Source organism: Cricetulus griseus, chromosome 8 (assembly GCF_003668045.3).
Source record: "Cricetulus griseus strain 17A/GY chromosome 8, alternate assembly CriGri-PICRH-1.0, whole genome shotgun sequence".
Classification (NCBI taxonomy): domain Eukaryota; kingdom Metazoa; phylum Chordata; class Mammalia; order Rodentia; family Cricetidae; genus Cricetulus; species Cricetulus griseus.
In genome coordinates, this window is record NC_048601.1 from 63,467,624 (window position 1) to 63,487,863 (window position 20,240).

General features: G+C 45.7%; 1 protein-coding gene across 1 annotated transcript in view; it reads left to right on the plus strand.

The window, feature by feature from the left end:
* Positions 1-476: 476 nt before the first annotated feature.
* Reep1 (receptor accessory protein 1) overlaps positions 477-20,240 on the plus strand; it is a 51,386-nt gene continuing 31,622 nt past the window's right edge. Inside the window, exons 1-4 of the mRNA XM_035449045.1 lie at positions 477-712; positions 2,802-2,874; positions 7,513-7,589; positions 17,529-17,649. Coding sequence (XP_035304936.1) covers positions 477-712; positions 2,802-2,874; positions 7,513-7,589; positions 17,529-17,649 — 507 coding nt within the window. The remainder of the gene's footprint in view (positions 713-2,801; positions 2,875-7,512; positions 7,590-17,528; positions 17,650-20,240) is intronic.

Consider the following 20,240-nt stretch of genomic DNA (forward strand, 5'->3'; position numbering starts at 1 on the left):
AGGAAGGCCTCAACTAAGAAGGAAGTGACCTCTGATTCCCAAGAATGCTTGAGTATGGGGCAGGCCAAGAGAGGGATGGAGTGGCTGGGGAGACCTCCTTCACAGGGTCACCTGTACCTGAGCCTGGAGGCCCTCAGGCGAGGCCACACACTCCTTGACCCACCTTCTTGTTTTAAAAAGTCACATTTATTTACTTATTTAGTGGCGGGTGGAAGGGTGGGTACATGGTCCATGTGTAGAAGTCAGAGAACAAATATAAAGAGTCAGTTCTTTCTTTCTACCACTTGGCCCCTGAGATCAAACTCAGGTCATCAGACTTGGAGCCACCTCACCTGCGTTGTTTTGTGTCCTGAAACAGTCTTGCTATGTAACCCTAGCTGGCGTGATACACACTTTATAGACCTGTCTGACCTCCAACTTCCAGTAGTCTTCCTGCCTCTGCCTTCTGCATGCTAGAATTGCAGTCTTTCCCCTCCATGCCCATCATCACCACCATGCCCGGCATCACCACCATGCCCGGCATCACCACCATGCCCACCGTCACCACCATGCCCGGCATCACCACCATGCCCACCGTCACCACCATGCCCGGCATCACCACCATGCCCACCGTCACCACCATGCCCGGCATCACCACCATGCCCGGCATCACCACCATGCCCGGCATCACCACCATGCCCACCGTCACCACCATGCCCGGCATCACCACCATGCCAGCACTGCCTGCTCCTTCTTAAATTCTCTCTCTCCCACCTCCATCCTTACTCTTCCTCTCCCTTTCAGTCTACTTTTGTCCCTTTTTCTTGCTTATCTGGCTTCTCATGCCTCTCATCTCAGCCAATGGTGGTGACAAGAAATCAGGCTGTAAGAGGCCAGTCTGTCTGGGTCCACCCATGCTTTACCCCTTCCTAATGATTATGAGACTCTGGGAAAGCAAGTGGCCAGCCTTTCTGAGAACTGGGGCCCTATGTCAATGATGGGGGTTCCTTGACCAGAGAAGTCTAGGCTATATAAGGTCTCTCTCTCTCTCTCTCTCTCTCTCTCTCTCTCTCTCTCTCTCTCTCACACACACACACACACACACACACACACACACACACACCTTTCTCCTCATTGTCAGAACTGACCTGGTGCTGTTATTTCTGTTTTCCATGGACATTGGTATCCCCCAACCACAGTGCTCCTGATATAGCTGCCCCCCTGCTTGGTTAATTACATATATCTTTGCTATATGATTTCCTAATGCCTAATGGGCATTGACTTTGGGTATCCTCTGCATGGTACTTTTTTCTGACAAGGCAGGTTCCTTGAAGGGAACCCCAACCTCTGTCTGAGATTGCCAGCTCCTGTAAGACCTGAGACTGGGTGGCTTCTGTACCCTGGTCAGCGTGCACTGAGGTGACAGTTGCAGTGACCTTGTCATTCGGGCTAAAGAATGAAGCCCTTCTAGGTCTGACATTCTATTTGTTCATTTTAAAATACTGTTGGGTTGTGTGTGGTGGCTGGCGCACACCTTTAATCCCAGAACTTAGGAGGCAGAAGCAGCCAGAACTCTATTGCGTTTGAGGCTAGCCTGGTCTACATAGAAACTTGCAGGCGGCCAGTCAGAGCTACATAGTGAGATTCTGAGCTGGTGAAGTGGCTCAGTATGTAAAGGTGCTTGCTGCAAAGCCTGTTGACCTGGGTTCAATCCCTGGGATTTACATTGTGGAAGGAGAGTACTGGCACCCACCAGCTGTCCTCTGACCTCCTGATGTGCGTGTGCCATGGCACCCATATGAATACATATGCGTACACTAATGAATAAATACAATTTTTAAAACACCTGTAATTTAAAAAACACCTGTTCTGGGGCAGGGTGTTTCATGCTTGTAATCCCAGTGCTTAGGAGGCTGAGGCAAGAAGGTCTTCAGATTGGGGTCACCCTGAACCAAATGATGAGGCCCTGGTGGACCCTCTCCTTCAAAAAGTGTTCTCAGTCTTCGGGGCATTTATGGGTTACTGGTGAGATGGTTGTCAACCAAAGCACCAAGAAGCAGTAAAAGAACACCCTGATAATGTGCACATGATGCTGAGAGCATTCAGTAGGGAAGGCTGACCTAGTCTGGGAGGCCAGAGAGGAGGCCCGGAAATCATGTGGGTATTGGGATCTGATGAATGAGTAGGTTGTTAATCAAAAAAGATGGAGGGGGAGATTCCAGAAGGAAGCAGCGTTGACAGAAGTAAGGTAGACGGAATCCGAGCTTGTCCTTGAAGACTGATCTCAACAGCAGGTCTGAGGGTTAATTACTTCCTTACCCTAGTGAGAGCTGAAATCAGGCAGCTGGTAAATACTCACTTGCTTCTTAAGAGCAGGACGAGACGTAAGTGAAGGCAGAGTGGAGGTAGTGCTGGTGGGGGGGGGCGGAGATTGACCTGATTAGATTTGTGATTTTTGAAAAAGCTTATTCTGGCTGCTTTGAGATGCTGAGGTCAAATCCAATGATTACAGGCTTGAGGAGCTGCTGATGGCTCAACATCAAGAAAGGAAGTCAGACTTGGATAGCGCCTTGGCGGCTCAGCTGGACTATGCCTTCCCATTGACCTCCATTACTCCAAATCACCCTTTCATGCTGCCCAAGCCAATGGCAGGAAGTGTGTGGGTGGACTGTCTCAGGAAGCATTTCCTAAGGACCTTCCAGCAGTGACAGGAACCCTTCGGGAGACCTAGAGAACAGTCCCCTGGAGCTGATGTATGATTTCCATTACACAGGATCTGTGAAAATCACATCTCTTCTTTTTCCTCTGTCTCACCTCTGCAGGCTTATATTTGGCACCCTTTATCCTGCATATTACTCCTACAAGGCTGTGAAGTCCAAGGACATTAAAGAATACGTAAGTAAAGCCTCTCGTTTGGGGGTGGCTGATGGGGTGTGTGGCTGAGTATCAAGTCGTGGTAGAGGAAGATAGTCCTTTGGTGTGGGTACTGGTGGCAAGAGGGAAAATCTTCATCACCCCCTTCTCATGTGACTTCTCAGGAGTCCCATCCCCTTCCAAAACTGCCCCCTGTCCAGACCCTAAGTGCTGAAGTGAGGAAAGCAGAGAAGTATGAGAGGAAATTGCATCCGGAACTAGAGGCCAGGTGCCACGGTGACTTCATCTCTCCCAGCCTGGGTTTCCCCGTCTGGGAAACTCTGCAGACCACAGACCAGCATCAGGCATTGAGAGGTGCACAGGTCTGAGGAGCCAGCTGGCCTGGCTGTTTCCTGGCTCTCCAGTTCTGACCCTCTCCAGGCCGTCTTCCAGCACCCAGAGTTTAAGCCTTGTTGGTGTGTAAGCTCTTGGAGGATGAGGTGTTCGTAGTCATTTCTCTGCAGCACCTTGCAGAGACATGGCAATGGGACCAGGAGGACTCACCGGTTAGAGGATTGCAATCGTTACTGTTGGTGGCTTGGGTGCTGCATGCATCATTCCTGGTGATCAAAGGGACCTCCTGTTTAGCCACACCATTGACCAAGACCTGCCAAATGAAGGATGTGATGAAAATGTCCTTTTCCTTGTAGGGAACTAGCCCAGGTCAAAGTGAGGAGGATGTGGGCTTGGTTGTAAAGAGACTGAGTTACCAAGTCCTAGCTCTGAAACTTATTGGTGCTAATTACAGGCTAGACAAGTGGCTTAAACCTCAGGTCATCTTCTGAACTGTAGAGTGGTAACAATCCCTTTTCCTCTTAGATGATGCTTGACAAGTTTGGGGTCGGGAGGACTCACTCATTAGAGGATTGCAGTCATTAATGTTGGGTGCTCCCAGCATTATCTCTGGTCATTTTGGTGTATAGGTAAAAAGATATTTCAAGGGCTGGAGAGATGGCTCAGTAATTAAGAATACTGCTGCTCTTACAGAGGACCAGGGTTCAGATCCCAAAACCCATTTGGGGAGGCTCACAACTACCTGTAACTCCAGCTTAGAGGATCCAACACCATCTTCTGACCTCCTCAGGCACTTGCACACACAAGTACATTCTAATACACATAGACACAAAAAAGAAAGAAAAGTAAAATCTTAAAAGAAAGAATTAATTCAGAGATAACTTGAAAGTCATTATTTTCATGGATCTCCCAAGAAGTCTTTATGATGAACACCTCTAGATCAGCTACAGCCAAACAAAACTTGGACCCTTTCTTGCAGTTTCACAGAACCACTCGCTTCAGCTACTCCTACTAGGGAATTCAGAGTGGGTAACTTCTGGAGGCCAGTCCCTGGCATGTGTGAGGACAGCTCGGTGTGCACACTATAAATAGCTGAGAAATTGCAAACACAGAGGCCCCTGGTTCTCAATTGACACAGCCCAGGCTAAAGCAATAGGCAGCTTCTTCTAGCCCTACCCCGGCTGACCCTTCCCACCTGTGGTGCTCAGCAGCTGTGCCAGGCAGGGAGGCCTTACTGAGGTCTGGGCAGTGCAAGGACTGATCGAAAAGCAGACGTGCTCCCAGCCAGCTGGGAGAGATCAAACCCTGGTAAATTGTTAGGCGCTGACTAAACTCACAGGAGCCTGGTGTATGACCAGAATGGCAATTCATTAATTTAGAGTGAAAACTAACTGACAAGCCGAACAGCTGTTTGTGTTGTCTGGCTGTCCACACTTTTCCTCCTGGGGGAGAGCTTGGGAGTTAAGATTGTTTCTGGGTAAAATTGGCATTGGGAGAAAGGAGTTGAGCAGTACTAGGGGAGACCTGGCTCCTTCCTCTGTCCTCACATGCATTCTGCTTCTGTCTCTGTGTCTGTGTCTCTCTCTGCCCCCCCCCACACACACTCACTCACTCACACAATGACCCAATGCTCTCAAAGCTCTAGCATACCCAGTGTCTGCATATCACACATGCACTCACACTGTTAACATGTTTCCTTTTTGTGGTCTGCATATCACACATGCACTCACACTGTTAACATGTTTCCTTTTTGTGGTCTGTTCTGTTTTATTTCTATGGCTCTGATGAAACATTCTGACAAGGGTCAGGAGAGATGGTTCCATGATTAAGAGCACTTGCTGCCTTTCCAGAAGACCTAGGTTTGGTTTGCAGCACCTGGGTTGTGTGGCTTACAACCACCTCGAAGTCCAGTTCTAGGGAATCTCTCTCTCTCTCTCTCTCTCTCTCTCTCTCTCTCTCTCTCTCTCTCTCTCTCTCTCTCTCTCTCTCTCTCTCTCTTTCTCTTTCTGTGTGTGTGTGTGTGTGTATGTGTGTGTGTGTGTGTGTCTGTGTCTCTCTCACACACAGATTAAAAAGCAAAAATAAATCTTAAAAATTTAAAAAAGAAAACACTCTGACTAAAAGTGGTTTTCGGGAGGGAAGCGTTTGGCTTACATTTCTAGGTCTCTGTCCATCATGGAGAGAAGCTAGCCAGAACTCAAGCAGGATGTTAGAGGCAGGCCTGCTTGCAGTGCCTCAAACCAAGGAATTCACTCACATCCAAGGACGTATAGCCGAAACCATGGAGACTACTGCTCTGATGGCTTGATTAGGCTCATGCTCAGCACCTCTCTTATACAGCACAGGACCACCTGCCCAGAGAATGGGGCTGCCCACGATGGGCTGGGCCTCCTAAATCAACTAACAATCAAGACGATCTCCTATGGACATTGCCACAGGCCAGTTTGATCTGGGGAGTTTCTTGATGAAGACTCTTCCAGATGAATTTCACCTGTGGCACTCATAACCACAATTGTCCAGAAAACCTGGGGCTTTCCTGTGACTCCAGCCTCTCCTCCACTATCTGTCTCCATTAATTATCATATCCAGTTGGTGATCACCCCTCATCCTTAGGACTATTGTCATCTTCCAAATCAGGTCTTTCATCCTTCTCTACAGCCAATCCCTGAGACTGGCTTCACACCATTTTCCCTGCAATGAGTCAGTGGTTTCTTGAACTAACTTTTAAAAATATTTACTTATTATTTTTAAATTGGTTATACCTGAGATTATATTATTATCTATAATTTATAACATATGTACAAAACATAGGTTATTGGATAATGCAAATTTATTTTATTTTATGTGTATGGCATCAAATCCCCTGAGTCTGGAGTTACAGAAAGTTGTGAGCCACCATGTAGTTGATGGGCATTGAACCCAGGTCCTATGGAAGAGCAGCCAGTGCTCTTAATGGCTGAGCTATCTCTTTATCCCAGGATAATGCAAAATTTTAAGACTGTAACAATAACTCCCTCATGACTACTAATATTTATGTTGCTGAGTTATTCCCTTGTGGCTACACTCTCATTTTTATATTTTTGTTATTAAAGTTTTCATACAAGTTTTGGATTAGCTTCTTATTGTCACTATAACCAGTTACCACAAACTTCCCAGCATAAAACAACATACATTATTAGATTTTGACCCTGGAGACACAGGCAGGGATGTTTTTCTTGGAGTGTTTGGAGTAGAGTCTGTTCCCCTGTCTTTGTGGCTCCGAGTGACAGTTGCCCTTCAGCACAAACCCTTTCCTCATTCTTTGGAGCCAGAGGCATTGTCTCTGAGGAGTCCTCCACAGTCACCTCCCCCCTCAGACCCAGCTGGGAAGAGTCCTCTTTTAAGGATGCATGTGATTACAGTTGGTAGGATGACCTTCCCATCCCAATATCCTTAATAATTCTGATATGTAGTGGTCACTATCCTTAGAGAGCTGCTAATAGAGAGAGACCCTTTCTCAAAACTGAAACTGTTGGAATTAATGTGTTAACTGATATTAAATGGATTCATTGGGCAGGAGTGAGTCAAAGTTCAGGTGTGCCTGCCAAAATTGATTGCATCCTTATGGAAACAATATTGTCATTGAAATTAGTTTTCTATATGATGCTATAAAAAATATCCAAACAGTGTTGAGAAGTAAGATACCTAAGAACCAGGATAATTGGGAACTGTATGCTGGACACCTGGCATCTATAGGACACCCAGACTTTCTCATTTTTTCTAATACCTTATCTTTTTGTTTCATTTATATATGTATTTAAATCCCCGTTTGAAATCTTACTTTGGTTCTTTGCAGTTCAAGATCCAGCCAAGAGCTTTGTTATTTTTGTGGAAGATTTTTTTGCTCTGTAGTACAGACTGAACTCAACCACATGATCCCCCTGAGCACCCCGAGTGCTAGGATTCTGGCCATGACTTTGAAAACAGCTTATAGTGTCAATTTTGGGGTTTTCTTTTCTTGACTTCCCTTCTCTGAGGGTCTCCCCTCTTGAACTTGCAGGTGGTCTGGCAGGCTCAGGTTCCTTCCCCAGCTCTTTGGGGCTTTGTCCTAAGGCATAACCTAAATTAAGTCTAAAATTCCTCCAAGGTTTTTGCTTGGAATCTTACTCTGATCGTACAACAGCCTATTTGCTCCCGGCATGGAAGATGTGTAGCAGAACTGCTCCTGAGTTAGGGAAGTATGAGAAGGGGACAACAGGTACAAGTGGCACACCTGGACCTGCCTCAGTGTCCACTGCCTTGGGATGAGCAGCCATGACCTTGTCTACCAACTCTTTTTCTCAACAGGTCAAATGGATGATGTACTGGATTATATTTGCTCTCTTCACCACAGCAGAGACGTTCACAGACATCTTCCTTTGCTGGTAAGTGCTCCAGGGACTGGGATGTTTCAAAGGGCAGCTTTGTCTGGTGTGGGGAGAGGTGGGGAAGGACCTCAACCTTCCTTGGACCAGAGGAGCAAGGCCAAAGCTGGAATGTTAGTTGGAACATTTTTAGTTGTAGAGCGTTTCCATCTCACCTGGTCCCACGGCCGTTTAGCCCAGAATAAATACACCGAGGCTTATATTAATTATAAACTGTTTGACTGATGGCTTGGGCTTCCTACTGGCTAGCTCTCTCTTAATTATTAATCCATATTTCTGTCTACATTTAGTAAGTTACTCCATAAAAGTTATTCAAGTGAATTTCCTTGATGATCTTCCTAAGAGCAGGTGTTGTGTAAGGCACTAGGGATGCGTTATAGACTACATGGCCAGAGCTCCTCTGTAAATGGAGTTGGTAAAGTGTAGTCATGTCAAAGAAGGAAAGAAGTGATATATGGGAGTAGGCACGAAAGGGGCTAAGCCTCAGGAGTGAAGCACTAGTGCTCTCTGTGCGTGAGGCCCTGGGCTTGAGGCCCAGCACTGCAAGACAAAATAAGTGTGCGATCAGAATACCACATTTACTCCTAACCCTTGTGCTCTTCTCATAACTGCTATTCACACTTGTATGTCCTCGGAAAACATTTGATGGTGCCAGGTGTGGTGGTGCACGCCTTTAATTGCAGTGCTCTTGAGGCAGAGGCAGGAGGATCCCTGTGAGTCTGAAGCCATCTTGAACATAGTGGGTTCCAGGATAGCCAGGACTGCAGAGAGAGACCCTGTCTCAAAAAACAAAAAACAAACAAACAAAAAAAGCCAAAAGCAAAATTGTTGGTATGCTAATAAACATATTTACACAAACATTTTTATTTCTAAAATTGTATTATTCCGTGTGTGAGTGTGTGTGTGTGTGTGTGTGTCTATGTACGTGTGCTACATAAGATGCATATGTGGTACATGTGAGCTTAAGCATGCCATGGTACACATGTGGAAGAGAACAATTTTGTAGTTATCTCCTTCCAATTGTATGTGTGTTCTGGGCATCAACTCGGGTCACCAACCTGTACAACAAGCACCTTTACCCATTAAGCCATCTCACTAGCCCAGTGTTTTAAGGTAACTTTTTTTGAGATAATGTCTCAGTGTAGCCTAGGCTAGTCTTTCCCACTAAAAACCCCTCTTTCAGATTCCTACATGCTGGGATTACATCAGGAAGACTCCCATGTCATCTGTAGAGATGAGGATACTGGGTCCCAAACCAGAATGGGTCCATTAAATAGCGTGGCCAGCACCTGGAGTCATCCAGTCATGTGTCCTTCGGGCTCCCTCCATCTAGTGCTGTGTTTTGGCCTGCTGTCTTCTCCTTCTCATGGATAACAGGGAGCTATAGTGTTAGTCTCGGGAGCTCCTTCCTGGAATATGGACATGTTAACATTGTTACCTTTGCTGGATAGAAATCCTGGCTAGTGGTAGCTGTGCTCCTATCAAGTCACTGGACTACTCACCTATCATGGTACAGTTTTAGAGTTTTCTACCTAGTAAGTACTCAAAAACTAATTTTTTTTTAGTCAATTTAATTTTTTTTCTCAGTTTTTTGAGATAGGTTCTTACTACATAGGCCTGGCTAGCCTGAAACTTGCTATGTATACCAAGATGACCTTGAACTCATAGAGCTCTGCCTGCCTCTGCCTCCCAAGTACTGGGATTTTTGTTTGTTTGTTTGTTTTGTTTTTGAGAGAAGGTTTCTCTATGGTTTTGGAGGCTGTCCTGGAACTAGCTCTTGTAGACCAGGCTGGTCTCGAACTCACAGAGATCCGCCTGCCTCTGCCTCCCGAGTGCTGGGATTAAAGGTGTGCGCCACCAACGCCCAGCACCAAGTACTGGGATTAAAGGTGAGTGCCACCATACCTGGGCCTGTCAATTGATTTTTATTTGGTGAGACATACAAGTTTTTTTTTGCACACAGTCCTTATTCTACCATCTCTGTTGATGAACCAAATTCTCTGTCAGAACCTCACAAGGCCAGGGTCAAGGTGTGGGACAGCTGGGGCTCTGTCTGAAGGCTCTGGGAAAGATTCCGAATCACAGTCATTGAGTTGTTAGCTACATTCTGTCTGTTGTGGCTGTAGGACCTGGGGCTCTGCTTTCTTCACATGCACCACTCCCTTCTTCAAGCTCACAATGGCATCTTGAGCCTTCTCAGGCTTCAGACGCTGTCTTCTTCCAACTGAAGATTGTGTGTTTGCTATGTAATGTGATTAGATAGGCTCACCCCAACAATCCAGATATCTCCCCATCTTAAAGTTAGCTGTGAGTAACCTTAATGGAGGTATGTCTGGAGTGTTTATACAGGGCTTGGTAGAATCCCTACCTTCCTGCTTGTCAAGTGGAGGCCTCACCTGTTCCCCTGTGGCCCTCTTAGCTGGTGGTGTCTGGCAGTTTATGGGTGGGAAGTGAGGGTTCCTTGCCCCACTCCTGGAGGAAAGCCTCGGTTCTGCAGAGGAGGGCTCTCCTGGATCTGGCCCCTCAGGCTGCACTCATCACTCATCCCCATTCCATCTTGTTTACTACCCTTCCCAGGGCAGTTTTCCTCCTCATAGTTCTCTCTCTCTCTCTCTCTCTCTCTCTCTCTCTCTCTCTCTCTCTCTGTCTCTCTGTCTCTCTTTGCTTCTCTTATCTTATCTTCCCGTGTTCTACCTTGAGGGAAGCAGCAACTCAGTGGTCACAGAATAGATTGAATGGCGATTTGCTTACAACTTGTAGAGGTGGTTTCATTTAATCCTTTTTAAATTATAAAATAATTTGTGCACATGGCATAATAAAATTGAAATAATACATTGAAAATTCAGTGCAGGGACTGAGGATGTTGTTGGCTTGTGGAGCATTTGCTTAGCATGTGTATGACCTGGGGTTCGGTCCCAACACCACCAAAGAAAAACAGGAAGAAAGGAAGAAAGAAAGAGAGAGAGAGAGAGAGAGAGAGAGAGAGAGAGAGAGAGAGAAGGGAGGGAGGGAGGGAGGCAGGCAGGGAGGGAGGAGCAGAAGAGAGGAGAGAAGGAAGTAAATCTGTGGGCTGGGGCACAGCCTCAGTGGAAGAGTGCACACTTAGTGTGTGTGAGGCCCTGGATTCAATCATTAGCAATGCCCCTCAAAATAACAAGTCTTTCCTCTCCCCCATTCCTTCTTCTACTTAGGGGTATCACAATGAAAAGTTACCTGTGTTTTCTTCTAGAAACACTGTACACATCAATTGCATGTATTTGGATGGTTTTGTTGCATGTCCAGTGCCCTTATGGAAGACAGGCATCTCTCGAGCTCATGGAGACCACAGCTGCCTGTGTCCTTCAAGGCCTTGCCTTAGAAGCCACTGAGGAAGTGCGGGTAGCTTTCTCCTCAGATACATACTGGGGAGGTGGGGGTGGGGCGTGATTCCTCAATAGCATCTTAGCATGCAACCTTTTCTACCCCAAGGCTGAAGACCCGGATGGTAGGATGGGATAGAAGCAGACTTAGCTGGCAGAGGTCGTGGTAGTGAAGCCAACAGATCTGAGCGGCTCCACCTGCAAGGGCCCAGTTCTGTTTGTGACTGTTTATTCTGGAGGCATCAGCAGCACACTTTTTTTTGTAAAGGGCCAGATAGGAAATACTTTAAGCTCTCAGACCTGTATGCTCTTTATTGTAGCTACTCAGCTGAGCCATGGTAGTGTGAAAACAGCCACAGATAATGCATAAATAAGTGACTAGGCAGTATTCTGATAAATCTTTATAAAGTCAGGAGATAGGCTTTGGCCAATGAACCCATGCTGTTATTGGATCTCTTGAGTCCATTCTAGCGAACAACAGGGATTCGATGGCTAACTTAAGAATAATTCACAAATGGGAAGGAAAGTAAATTCTGAAGGGGGAGCAGCGTGCACCTCAAGGGCCCTCCCACAAAGCTTAGAGATTGCTCCAGCCAGTTGGCCCCTCTCTGCTGCCTGTGCCGGTGTTCCAGAACTTCTCGGTTCCAAATTGCACTCTTCTGTGATTTGGGAATGACTACTCAGTGCTTCTTTAGCAGTACTTAGTGATCTAGCATCAGTTAGTATAAACAGGACCACCCCAGGTCTGTCCCTCTTAGGGCAGAATAATGGAAGCAGGGCAGTATCTACCCAGCTCCTGCCATGAGTGTTTCAAAAGCCCACTGTGCGGGTTCTATCCAGGTACTAACACTTCTGTTGGAGCAGTACTTCCTGCAGCCTTTGTGGGGAAGAACACCCAGTCAGGGTATTCCCAGCCCAGGGAGGTGCAAGTGTGAATACCTCCATTTCATCTATTTTTCCCTGTCTTTGCTCTTGACCCCTTCTCTAAGGTTGAAGGCTAGCATTCTTTTCATGTAGTGTGTATTCATGTGTCCCTTCACACGCCCTTAATTCCTTCACTTCCTTTCTTCACCAAGATGTATGCATGGCCTTCCCTCTCTCCTTTCCACCCATTCATGCTTTCAAGTGTGGGATCTCAAGAACAGCTCCCGGCCTCTTCTCGACCATAGCCCAGGGGGACCCGGCTTCTCAGGGAGCCTTCTCATGTGTCCAGGAGACTCCACTCTATTCTCACTAGGAACTTGCCTTTCCTCCCCTCTAAAACTTAGGGTCCACTGATACCCACCAGAGGATAACCTCTGGAGGCTCCTCAGGGATTTGTTTTCCACATGTGATGGTTGGGGTAATACCAAAGACAGCAAGGAAAACTCGGGGGAAGGCGAACAACAAAAGGAAATTGGGGGTACACTAATGCCTTGCGCCCCACTAGGGCATTGTCCATACTTGCACTGTATTATGTGGCCTTGCTATGGACTCACCCAGTTGGCTTAGCTCTCTCATAGGAGCAAGGATGTGCCTAACCTATTGTGCTAGCTGTCTCTGTCAACCTGACACAGCTTAAGAGTGATCCCAGAGGAAAGCATGATTGAGGAATTGCCTCAATTGGCAATTGATTGGCCCGTGAGCAGTCTGTGGGGAATTATAGTGATTGCTAACTGGTGTAGGGGAACTCAGTGTGGCAACAACCCCCTTGGCAGGTGGTCCTGGAAAGGTAGCTGAACATGAACCTGTGAGGGAGCAAGTCAGCAAACAGCATTCCTCCAGGTTTGCACTTCAAGTTCCTGCCCTGAGTTCCTTCAGTGATGAACTGTGAAGTGTAAGGCAAACAAACCCTCTCCTCCCTTAAGGGAACAGACTAGAACACCGTCCTGCTCTGTGTATGCCTTTCAACTTGCACCTTTACAGAAGGGTTTTCTCCGTGGAATGAATACAAGTAAAAAATGAACCAGTGGATCAGCCAATCAACCAGTCAACAAACAGGTATCTCTGGAGATCAATAGAGCAGGACAAAATGTCTGTAGTGTGAGGGCAGCGATGGTCAGAGACAGGATAAAGTCTTGAGACTCTGGTTTTGCTATCAAGAAAACACTCAACACAGACAAGCAGGAGCTTCCTTCTTAGTGTCCCTGGAGATGAAACCGAGCTTTAAAACCAGAGCTTTGTTGAGAAGGAAGTGCAGGCTGAGAATGAGGAAATGGAACCAGGACTAGGGTAGTGCTGGGACCAACGGAGAGGCTGGGTTTCCATTTACGTGCACCATTTGTAAAGGTAGATTAGGGTCTGTCCAGTCTTCCTTACCCACGACACAGCTTTACGAGTTGTTTTCTTTCTGCCTGTAAACATTGGCAGTCGGCTTCTCTCTGGAGTTGTTGCTTTCCTGCAGCATCCCACCTGGCTTCAGTGTCCTGGTCCTGTGAAAAGGATGGGCTAAGAGAACACATGGGAGACAGGGAGGATGCAAGAAACCACATGCGTTAATGTTTTCAACATTAAGTGTCACTGGAATATGCTCTGCTCTGTTGGTCTGATAAGAGAAGGCCCAAGGAATGAACCAAAAGGTAGGGAGACAGGAAAAAATTTATTACTGTTTTTCAAAGATACTCTTGCAAGTGTATTTGTGTGTATGTGAGGGCGTATGTGTGCATATGCATTCATTACAGGCATGTGTGTGTCCTCTGAAGCCAGAAGAGGGTGTCAGATTCCCCTGAGATGGAGATATAGGCAATTGTGAGTCTCCCAGTATTGGTGCTGGGAACCAAACTCCCATCCTCTGGGCAACACGTGTTCTAAGCACAGACTGTCTTTCCAGCCCTGCAGGAAGGTTTTAAAAGCTGCACCAGCATGGGTGGGGTATTTCAGAAAGATTCTAAAGAGCAAGTTATCTGCAACAAACGGTTCAGAGAATCAAGGTAGGCTGGCAGTCCCAAGAGGCCCCTGGGAGAGTCTAATAGGCATATGCATTTCTTAAACCCTAATCTTGTAGCCTGGGACAGAGACTCTTAGCTGGCTGTACAGTGAGAATGTGGTTACTCAGTCTGTATGGAGGTGCCTGCTATCTACAAAGTGCATACCCACACAGTAGCCTCATTTGCATGTGTGTGCAAAGAAGCATACACAGGGACATTTGCTGGAAGCTTGGCTTATAGTAAACAAAGGTTGTCCTCAATGCTTTTGCCTGGAGATGCTTGCACACCTATAGGAAGCCGTGAAGAAGACTGAGACAGTCTCCCATGTATACAGTTGATTCTGTGCAGATTAGGGAAAGCAAGGTATAGAGGAGGTATAGAGATGCTACCATGATACCAATGCTGCCACCAGGCAGTTAAGGACATCACAGGTCCCTACATGATTGAATAGGCCTAGCTCCTAGATCAAGATATGCAAGAAACTGATTAAGAAAATTCTAGAGGTCATGTCTGGGAAGGAGACTCTACTGTATACTCTTAGATTCTTTAGCACTCCTTAACTATGTACATGCATGACCTACTTTTTAAAAATGTCTTTTACATAATAACCAGAAGAGCTGCAGTGTAACGGCTGCCCTTGAGACTGTCTGTGTATCTTAGGCTGGTGTCTGAGCTTGTTGGATTCAGTCGCTTTCCCTTGGGCTGGCAAATAATTTGTTTTCAAAACAAAAGTCCCTCCATTATTAATCACCAGCGTGTTTCACTCCAGGGGAATCAATCACGCCTCTCCTCTTTCAGCCCGTCTTTTGTGGCTGTGAAAGATGAAACAGCTTTGCCAGGAAAGGACACCCCCCCTCCCCAGTTGCTGGGAGAATATTCAGGAAGAGCCTACTGGAGGCAGAAAGTAGACAGGCTTTGGTGAGGTAGAGCTGCTGATGGGGGAGAGGGGACTGGGTGAGTGTGGAAAGGCTCCAACATGACTTGCTAGGGATTGCTTTTATTTTCAGCTCCCTTTATCTGGGAAGGATGCCTGGGAAAGATTTACTGTTTGATGCCTCAGACTAGCATAAGAGGCCTTCTCATCCACTGCATCTTGTTTTAAGGATGCCTGAGATTTGTTTTAGGTTGATGTGGTCATACTTTTGAACCTGAAAATGACTGACAGGAAGAGAGTTATTTATTCAGCTCACAGATCCCTAGAAACAGAAAGTGCAGCCTACTGCACCACACAAGGCCACAGGGGTAGGTACCAGAATGGTTCTGGAGGCAGAGGGTGGGAACAGTGGCTCTCACTGTCAGTACCATGGGAAGGAATGGGCTAGGAAGGTGAGTGGATTTGCGGTTGCTATTGTAAATGGTTCTGAGATGCAGGAGCATCTCTGGATCCTGGTGCTGCTCCTAGGGACATGCAAGCATATGCGGAATATGAGATCCTCCAGGCTTTGGACTATTGGCCTGTGTGTGAAAGCTGTAAAGCTCTGAGCATAGGCCTTTCCCTCACTCACTAGCCCACTCTCATTCCCAGGACTGATTTCCTTTTCTTAATAGACTGTCTCTATTTCTACTTTTATAAAAAAAAAAAAAAGAAGAAAGGAGGATGGGCATGGTGGTTTGTACCTCCAATCCCAGCACTCAGGAGGTGGGGACAGGGAGATGTCTATGAGTTCTACACTAGCTTAGTCTACATAATGAGTTCTAGGCCACTGGGACTACAGGTGAGACCCTGTCTATAAAATAAAATAAAGGCAGTTTATGGGAGGGTGCTAGAGAGATGGCTCAGCAGTTAAGAGTGCTTGCTGCTCTTACAGAGGACTAGAATTAAGTTCCCAGCATTCATAGAGGGCAGATCAGCTTCTGAGCTTCTAATTCGTTACTAGGTGGATCCTTAACTTCTGCAGGATCTGATGCCCCCTCTGGCTTCCATGGTCACTGCACTTACATGCATAAAGCCCCACTCAGACATACATATACACAAAATTTAAATGTGAAATATTAGAAAAACGGAAGAAAGTTCAGAAGGACCCTGTGTTTGTGCTGGGGAGCTCATTTTTGCCTTACCCTGGTAATTCCCCCAGAGTCAGCAAAGCCTCAGGATGTCAAACTGCCAGAGTACAGAAAATCAAAACTTGTGGTAATCTATGTTATTCACAGCCCCAGGTAAAGACTGAGGTGGTTGGGTTGAAATCTGGGTTAAACTCTGCTTACCACACCATGGCCCCACTGACTACAGTGAGTGAGAGGCTTGGCTTTCTATTTTTTCAAAGACTTACTGTAGAGTAGCAGAGACCCACTATGACCTACTGTAACACTTGTCTTGGGTTGACAATTATTTTATCAATCAATGCTAAATTCAAGGATGGCAGACTCTCTTCTCCCCTCTCCTTCCCCTCTTCCTCTTCCCTCTCCTCTCCCCTCCTCTGTTCTCACACCTCCATCCTCTTTCTCTGTCTGTTGATGTTTCTGAAGGTATATATACATATGTGCATGCATGTATTTGTAGGCCAGAAAAGAGTTTCAGGTGTGGCTTTCCTGATCTATCTACTTTGTTTGTTTGTTTGTTTTTCGAGACAGGGTTTCTCTGTGGCTTTAGAGGTTGTCCTGGAACTAGCTCTTGTAGACCAGGCTGGCCTCGAACTCACAGTGATTTTTTTTTTAATTTTTTAATTTTTTTTATTTTTTTGAGACAGGATCTCAGTGACCTGTGACTCGTCATTGAGGAGGCTAAACTGGCTGGCCAGTGTCCTAGGGACTCCCTGTCTCTGCCTTCCCAGTGCAAGGATTATAAGTACATGCTACCACACCTGGCTTTTCTTGGTGGGTTCCATGGCTCACACTCAGTTCATCACACTTGCAAAGCAAGCATTCTCTTGACTTCACTACCTCAGCCCAAGATGCCAGAATCTTGCCTCTTTCAGAGGTTCCAAGATCGCAGGGATCTTCTTTAACACTCCCCTCACAGCACCACATATAAGCTGGCACGGACAAATGTAGGGGGAGTGTTTGTGGCACAAGTGAATGAATGGGCCTGAGGGTGTGTAGCAGTCCGGGATGGTATGTTACTTACACCCCCACGCTTCTTTCTTTTGGCTCACACGAAGAAGATTAAGATCTCTGTGCCTGCCACTGAGTTGAGTAGAGTACTAAGATCCCCTGCTTGGTGGAGTCAGGCTCCCTTCCGGCCTCTACTGACACAAGAAAGTGAGGTGCCGGGCCAGTGTGGAAACCCTGCCAGGCTCACCTTGCTGTAATGCCCCTGGCCTCTGTGTCTCCATAAATAACGACCAGGTGCCCAGACACAAGCTTGATCTCCCACACACAAGCTGCCGCTGGATTCACATGCCAACCGCAGTGAGCATAGCCCTGCAGTTTCTACTGGCAGCTGCTGCCAGGCAAAGCCGTGCTGAGATTGCTGGAGGGAACCTGCCTTCCTGGTTTTCTTGGGAAACAGAAACAAAACAAAACACGAATTGGCTTTCAGGGAGAGGTCTTGGGTGTGTAGATGTGCATGTGTGTACACGTGCCTTCCACGGGTAGAGGATGAGGAACCTGGGAACCTGTCATCTGTGTATGAGGTGGGAGGCATTCGTGTCAACCGCCAACCGCCGTCTTTCTACACGGGCCTCAGGCAGTGCTTCTGAGAACCTAATGGAATGTGTATCTTCTTATCTTTCCAGGTTTCCGTTCTATTATGAACTAAAAATAGCGTTTGTAGCCTGGCTGCTGTCTCCCTATACAAAAGGATCCAGCCTCCTGTACAGGAAGTTTGTTCATCCCACACTGTCTTCAAAAGAAAAGGTAACTGACACTGCTTCTAGCAAGTGAAAAACTCAAAGTTCTGTGTAGAAAGGATTGTTCTGTTGAAGGAGAGCCCTTGTGGTTCCTTTTCAATTCAGCAATTCCATTTATATATGGAAACAACATATATAAAATCTTCTCTTTCACTCTGTCTCTCTCTCTCGTTTACTGTGTGTAGGCACATGCATGCCATAACACACATGAAGATTAGAGGACAATTTGCAGGGAGAACAATGGTTCTCTCCTTCCACCATAACTATCCTGACAACTGGACTCAGGCTATAAGGCTTGGCAAGTACCTTTATCCACTGAGCCATCTCATCAGCCCATCTCTCACAATTTTTGTTTTTTTTTAAGATAGGGTCTCATTCTGTAGCCTAGGCTGTCCCTGAATTCACAATGTAACCCAGGTTGGCCTCCAACTCATCATGATCTTTCTGCTTTAGCCTCCCATGTGCTGGGGTTAAGGCTTACACCACTGTGCCCAGTCCAGTGCCTTTTTAAAAAGCACTTCTGTAGCCAGGCACGGTGGTGCATGCCATTAATCCCAGCACTTTGGCGGCAGAGGCAGGCAGGTCCCTGTGATTTCAAGGCCAGACTAGTCTACAAAGCAAGTTTCAGGCCAGACAAGACTAAACATGGAGACGCCTCCCCAATTGTTTGTGTAAGCTTCTGTTTGATTTTCAGATTTCACTTTTTTATTCTTCTAATTGTATGTATCTATGGAGTACAGCATGATGATTCTATACCCGCCTGCGATTTGTGCTGGCCAAATCAAGGTAGTTAGTGTTACTATCTCCTTACACATTTTTTAATTATTCATACATAATAATTGTACATATTTACAAGGTACAGTGTGATATTTCAGCATTTGTACAATGCGTGCTGAGCAGATCAGGGTAATTAGAAATTCTTTCTCATTATTACTGTGTCTTTGGAAGCTTCCACCTCTCTCTCTCTCTCTCTCTCTCTCTCTCTCTCTCTCTCTCTCGCTCCCCCTCATTGTGAACTACTGTCCCCTCCATCACTACAGAACATTAATGCTCTCATTTCTTCTGTCTGTAGTGCAGTCCAACTTCCTATGTCCCTTGTCTCCTCTCCTCCTCTTGAACTCTACATCGAAACTGACTATTTTAACATCCACTCAGGAAAGAAAACTTGCTATTTGTACTTCTGGGTCTGTCTTATTTCACTTTACCCAGTGTCCTCCATTTTGGCCCATTTTGCTTAGAAAGATTATCTTTGTGTATTATAGCTGAGTAATTTTCCATTATGCTTATATACCATAGTTCCTCCTTTATCCAATGATGAGCATATGGATTAATTCCACATTTTACTTTCATGAATAGTATAGCAATATCTGATTGGTTCAAAATGTGCACAGTTATCTCAGTAGATGCAGGAATTCAATATTCCTTGGGATGGAGAGATGGCTCGGCGGTTAAGAGGACTTGTTGCTCTTGTAGAGGACCTGAGTTTTTCCCACCGCTCACATGGTAGCTTACAACCATCTGTAATTCCAGCTCCAGAGGATCTGACATCCTCTTCTGACCTCTGCAAGGACCATACACATGTGGTGTTTATACATACATGCAAGCAAAACACTCATACACATAAAAATAAAACAAATAAATCAAAAAATATTTTTTAAAAAGAACTCAATATTCATGACAAAGTTATCAACAAATTACACACAGAAGGAACATACATGGACATCATAAAAACCATATGTGACAACTCTTTGCCAGTATCATACCTGATTGGGGAGAAGATGTGTCCATCTACACTGCTCTTATTCTTATACTATTGGAAGGTTTCTCCAAAGCAGTCAGACAAGATAAATAAATAAAAGACATACATACAGGAAGAGAGGATGTCTACCACTCCTATTTATATAATCTGATTCTATATATAGAAAAACCCAAGGATCCCACAAAAAGACTAAACTGATGAATGAATTCAGTAAAGTCAAAGAATTAAAAACAAATAAAGGTAAGAAATCAATAACATTGAGGCTGGAGAGATGGTTCCATTAGTTAAGTGTTTGCTATGCAAGTGTGAGGACCTATGTGCTGGACCCTGAACACCCACAGGAAAAAACATGTTTGGAGTGCATGCTGTAACCCCAGCACTGGCAGGTGATCTGGAAGAGAAGTCAGTGCTCTTGGCCAGTGAGCCCCCCATCAGGCATTCTTAAAACACCAATGACAATACTGTTGATGAGGAAATATGAAAGTAATCCCTTTGTTTGAAAAGTGTATGTTTGCGTATGTTTAAATATAGTGGCTGGGCATTCTGGCTCACATTTGTAGTCCTCACTCTCAAGAGGCAAAGGCAGGAAGACTACAAATTTGGGGCTAGCCTGAACTACAAAGTAAAATTCTGTCTCCAAGAATAAGTGGTGAAATTATATAAAGATGTTATTTATTTTTATTGATAAAACATTTTCATAAATTTTTAAAAAAGAAAAAAGACTCCAAAGAAATACAGAGAAACCTGCCTCAAAAAACCAAAACAAAAAAGAGAGAGAGACAGAGAAGAAAAGAAAAGAGAAAAAGATAAATAATTTAACTCTCCCAAAGTCGCATACC